Source organism: Pygoscelis adeliae, unplaced genomic scaffold (assembly GCF_000699105.1).
Source record: "Pygoscelis adeliae isolate BGI_AS28 unplaced genomic scaffold, ASM69910v1 Scaffold417, whole genome shotgun sequence".
In the NCBI taxonomy this organism is placed as follows: domain Eukaryota; kingdom Metazoa; phylum Chordata; class Aves; order Sphenisciformes; family Spheniscidae; genus Pygoscelis; species Pygoscelis adeliae.
Window position 1 is genome coordinate 82,888 of NW_008825161.1, and position 5,015 is coordinate 87,902.

Sequence of the window (5,015 nt, forward strand, 5' to 3'; positions counted from 1 at the left end):
CCAGCATTGCGCAACGCTGCCATTGTGGTGCACACAGCAGGTGGACCCGAGGAGGTACCTCCCTCTTGAGGCGCGTTTCACGTCACCGAACCCCAGGCTTTACCCGTCTCGCTCGCTTAGCGTGCGCTCTGTTCTCGCAGGTACTACCGCATCGCTGCCTTCGGTTACTACGCCTACAAAATGTGCCCGGAGGACGTCCTCTACAACTGCCTCCCGCTCTATCATTCTGCAGGTAAGCGTCCTCCTTCTCGGAGGCGGAGGTGAGGCGGCGGCCTCCCCCCTGCCTGCTCCTTCGTGTGTCCCTTGTGAGCGAACGGACCCAGGGCGGTCGGAGCTATCCCCCTGATCCTTGTTTTCCAGGTAACATCATGGGAGTTGGCCAGTGTCTAATCCACGGCCTCACCGTGGTGATCAGGAAGAAGTTCTCGGCCAGTCGCTTCTGGGACGACTGCGCGAAATACAGATGCACGGTGAGGGCTCGGCGGTCGCCGTCTTTGGTGCTCAACTCGAGAGCGCCAGGTTCACCGCCTAATTATTGATCTCCAATAACTCCCCGTCCCTTGTCGGATATCGAGGTGCCTGCGCCATGGCGCCTTCCAATTGCCAGCGCCGCTTTAGGCGTGCAGGACTTTAGAAAAGGTCTTTCATCCGTCTTCTCCTGCTTCCTCTTTGCAAGGTTGTCGAGACCAGCTTTTAAAACACAAGTTTCTTGTTGCAGGAAAGCTCTGCCAGAATTCATCCGCGTTAGGAATCTCTGCAGAGGAATTCCCTCGGCAGTTCACAGCCAATAAACATCTTTCTGGGTTTATGTCAACGTTACCTTCTAATTTAAGCAGCCCTTTCTCCTGCCTGGTGTTTGTCTTGCCCTTCCCCCACCAGCAGTATTTATAGCTGGTAATTGGATCTCCGCTCCGGCTCCGTTAGTTCATGGCCGACCACTCATTCCCCGAACCTTTCCAGAGGTCTCTCAGTCACCTAGTAAAGCACGAGGGTTTTTCTTTATGCGAGTATCTCTAGCCACGCTGAGGGATCCCTCCTGTGCTCTTTTCTGGCGCTAACCTGCGGGTTCCGGAGGGCAATAACTCTTTTACCTTCGCCTGTTTGGGGTTTTTTTGCGGCAAGAAATCCCGACTTGAACTTGCAAAACCTCGGAGTTTATTAAAATGCCTGACGTGTCTAGTTCCACGAGGTGCGCTGACACCAGCGGCCTCGTGCTCGGCTTTTTCCGGGGCGTTGTGAGGGTGGCCTGAAGCCTGAGCTATGTTTTTGTGTTTACTGCTTCAGATTATTCAGTATATCGGGGAAATCTGCAGGTATCTTCTGAACCAGCCGGTCCGAGAGTCAGAAACCCAACACTGCGTGCGGCTGGCGGTGGGCAATGGTTTGAGACCCACCATATGGGAGGACTTCACAAAGCGCTTCCGAATTAAGCAGGTCGGCGAGTTCTACGGAGCCACGGAGTGCAACTGCAGCGTTGCCAACTTGGACGGAAAGGTGAGGAGGACGAGGGTACCGCGGGGGCTGGGAGGAGCGCGCGGAAAGGAGAGAAAGCTCTGCTGGCTTCTCTGACTCCTCCGAGCCCTCTCGCCAGGGGGTGGCAGGGAGCTAGATTGGTGACGAGGGGTGGCGTGCACAAAGGCCTGGGGGGGAAAAAACCTTTACGTTTGGGGTGAATTTGCCTGTTAAATGGAAAGGGAGGAAAGGTCGGAGAATTCCCGGGAAGCGGTAGTGCAAAACCCAAGCCGTTCTCTTCAGCCCTTTGGGGTTTGTTGTTTTTTTTTCCCCCCCCGTCCTTTGGAAGGTCGGTGCCTGTGGCTTCAACAGTCGGATTTTGCCCAATGTTTATCCCATTCGTTTGGTGAAGGTGAACGAGGACACGATGGAGCTGATCCGGGATTCCGGTGGGCTGTGTATCCCCTGTCGCCCAGGTGAGCGTTAACCCAAACAAATCGACGGCAGCTTTTTGTTCTAAACCAAATACGTACGTGAGAAGCTCTGGCTGGTTTAAGGGGTTTCTAGTGTCGTGTAGAGGTTTTCCCTTCCAGTCCTCTCCTCCAAAGATGGATCAATTCAGCAGCTGAACGTCTTTTGGCGGGCATAAAGTTGGGCTCGTCGTGAAATGCCGGTGTCGTCTTGCGTTGATCCTGTTTCCTGCAGGAGAGCCGGGGTTGCTCGTCGGTCAGATAAATCAACAGGATCCCCTGCGTCGGTTCGACGGCTACGTCAGCGAGAGCGCCACCAACAAGAAGATCGCTTGCAACGTGCTTCGGAAAGGGGACCAGGCGTACCTTTCAGGTACTGTCGTCGGCACGGATTGCAGACGTTCCTCGTGCGAAGGTGGTCTCGAGAGACCTAAATCTGGGGGTTTTGAGAGGAATCGATGACCTTAAAGGTATTCTCCAACCTAAGTGATTCTACGAACAGATGTGTTGGCGTTTTGCAGTTGCCGGCTGCTCTGGATTTAATTAAAAAAAAAAAAATTACCATTTCAAAGAGGGAGAGATTCTTTTCCCCGTCCTTTTCCTACTGCTGCCCGTCTCCCGTAACGAGGAGATGCAGCGCACGGTGGTGGGAAGTCACCAAGGCAGTTCTGTGCTTCCCTGGGGAGAAAACAGCGCGACGCTGGGCAAGAGGGCTTTAAGGCAGTCCTGGGCGCTGACGAACTTGAGTCCTGGGGTGGGTTTTGATGTCTCCTCTCCCCCTCCCAGGAGATGTGTTGGTGATGGACGAGCTCGGTTACATGTACTTCAAAGATCGCAGCGGGGACACCTTCCGATGGCGAGGAGAGAACGTCTCTACCACGGAGGTGGAAGGGACGCTGAGCCACATCCTCAACCAGACGGACGTTGCAGTGTACGGAGTGGAAGTGCCAGGTAAAACGTCGAGTCGGAGCTCTCGGGGTTTAGGGAGAAAGGCAAATATTGGGCAAACGTACCAGGTCTGTGTCCGAAGGGGTAGAAATCGGTCGCCTCTATTGCAACCAGGCACCCAAAAAATGAAAAGAGGTGACAGAGTCAAGCGGTGGAGTCTGACACGCTTATTCTGAGCAGCAGAAATAAGGAGATCCAGTAGCGGAATCTCTCTTTGCGTCTTAAAAAGGAAGGTTTTTACGACGTGAGCTTTGCGGAAGCTCTTGGGGTGCATGCCAGCCCTTAGATCTTCAACTAATCCAGGAACGGGGGCGCTGGGGGGGGCACAAGGACGGGAACCGAGCGGTCGCGCGCGCGTCGTGGGCGCGTTGGCCAGAAAGGCGCCCGTCGTGGCACTTTGCCCTGAATTTTTGTCAGGGCCTATGTGAGAGAAACCCGATGAAAACCAGAATGGGATTAGCGTTCGGGGGCGGCCTCGACGGAGGGGTGAGGGGGCGCGTTGGCAGCGGACTTGGGAGCCTCCGGTGTTGGGCTGGGTTTTCCTCGGCGCGTTTGCGCTTCGCCTCGAAGAGGCACGGGAGGAGATAACGGCGCTTGCACCCGTTAAACGTTTCGTACTCCCGCGGTCTCCGCCCCAGCTGCGCTCTTCTCTTTCAGGGGTGGAGGGCAAAGCCGGGATGGCGGCCGTCGCGGATCCCAAAGCTAAAGTCAACCCCAACGTCCTGTACCAGGAGCTGCAGAAGGTGTTGCCTTCCTACGCCCGGCCCGTCTTTCTCCGGCTCCTACCCCAGGTTGACACCACAGGTATCGGGGATCCGGCTGCTCGCCGGGGAAGGTCAGATCCCGAAAGGAGCTTGGAAGCGTTTCTCCCCGCTTCAGGGCGAAATCACATCCCAACCCCGAGTAGGGCAGGCGCAGAAGGACCGCTAGTAAAAACGGTGATTGTAGTTAAGTCTTAAACAAGAAATCGGCTGGTTCCAGGCCCCTCCCTCCAGGCGCGTCTGCCCTCGAACTCGCTCGTACACTCTCCGTTGCCCTTCCCGGGGCTGTTCCAGTACGGCTAAGGGCCAAGCCGGCCCCTCTTTGGCTGCTGCGTTTTCTGTTCTCGGTTTCCCAGGAATTTTACCGGGTCCTTTCACCAGCCCGGGCCTGAGGAGGAGTAAAAAAAAAAAAGAATTGCGGAAGGTTTATGTAAGAACTCCGGTAACGATCGGGAGAGTTAACGGGCTTCGAGTTGCTAAAATTCTTAGGCAAAACCGTGAGGTAGAAATGAAACGCCACCCGTGACGCTTCCTCCTCGCTCTGATGCTTAAGCAGGCTTTCTGATGCGACGTATTTTTAATTTTTTATTGTCTCTTTTTGAAGGTACGTTTAAGATTCAGAAAACCCGCTTACAGAGGGAAGGATTCGACCCCCACCAAACCTCAGATCGGTTGTATTTTCTGGATCTCAAGTTGGGAAAATACGTTCCCCTGGATGAATGCCTTTATGAAAGGATTTGTGCTGGAAAAGCCGCTTTATGATCCGGTCGGATTCAGCCTTTTCGAGGAAAACGATGACTAATCGGCGGGCCGAGGCTCGCGGGCCGCCATGGGTTCCTGCGAGGTCCTTACCGCAGTGAATCACCAGCAGGGACGCGCCTCCCGCCGCGTCTCCCTCCCCTAAAGCACATTAACCCCTCACCCGACTCCCTCCCTGGGCGCTGACGTCCCGTTAACCCCCCCCTGCCTCTAGAGAGAGTATTTTTGTAACCGCTACCCGCTTAGGGAGGAGCGCGATGGCCCTATTTATTCACGGAGACGCCCGTGCCCTGCGGGGGCTCCTCTCTGCTCCGTCTCCCAACTTTACTCACTGACTTAGACGATTTTTAACCTCACTTGCGTTAGGTCGCGTTTTAACTACCCGCAGCCTTAGGGCTGGGGCTATGAGGACGTTAAAAAGAAGATTGTTTTGATGGGTGCTGTGGCGGAGGGGGAGCGGCCTTTGGGAAACCCACCCCGGGGTGGGGACAGCCCGCGCCCCTCCGCCTGGGGGGCCGGCGCCTGAGGCCCGGGGGCGAGTTTGTGCTTGGATCGTGGAAAAAGCGAGTAACGGTGTAAAGCTGTGTGAGCTCAGCCCGCCTCCGCCTCCCTCCTTCCGCCTGCG

At 55.6% G+C, this 5,015-nt stretch overlaps 1 protein-coding gene across 1 annotated transcript in view; it reads left to right on the forward strand.

Annotated features, from left to right (window-relative positions):
- The window catches only part of SLC27A1 (solute carrier family 27 (fatty acid transporter), member 1), a gene marked incomplete at its 5' end in the record, with an annotated part of 7,756 nt that extends 2,768 nt beyond the window's left edge, over positions 1 to 4,988 (forward strand). Inside the window, 8 exons of the mRNA XM_009328706.1 lie at positions 121 to 232; positions 361 to 470; positions 1,285 to 1,494; positions 1,802 to 1,928; positions 2,158 to 2,295; positions 2,709 to 2,873; positions 3,528 to 3,674; positions 4,236 to 4,988. Coding sequence (XP_009326981.1) covers positions 121 to 232; positions 361 to 470; positions 1,285 to 1,494; positions 1,802 to 1,928; positions 2,158 to 2,295; positions 2,709 to 2,873; positions 3,528 to 3,674; positions 4,236 to 4,393 — 1,167 coding nt within the window. The remainder of the gene's footprint in view (positions 1 to 120; positions 233 to 360; positions 471 to 1,284; positions 1,495 to 1,801; positions 1,929 to 2,157; positions 2,296 to 2,708; positions 2,874 to 3,527; positions 3,675 to 4,235) is intronic.
- Positions 4,989 to 5,015: the final 27 nt, after the last annotated feature.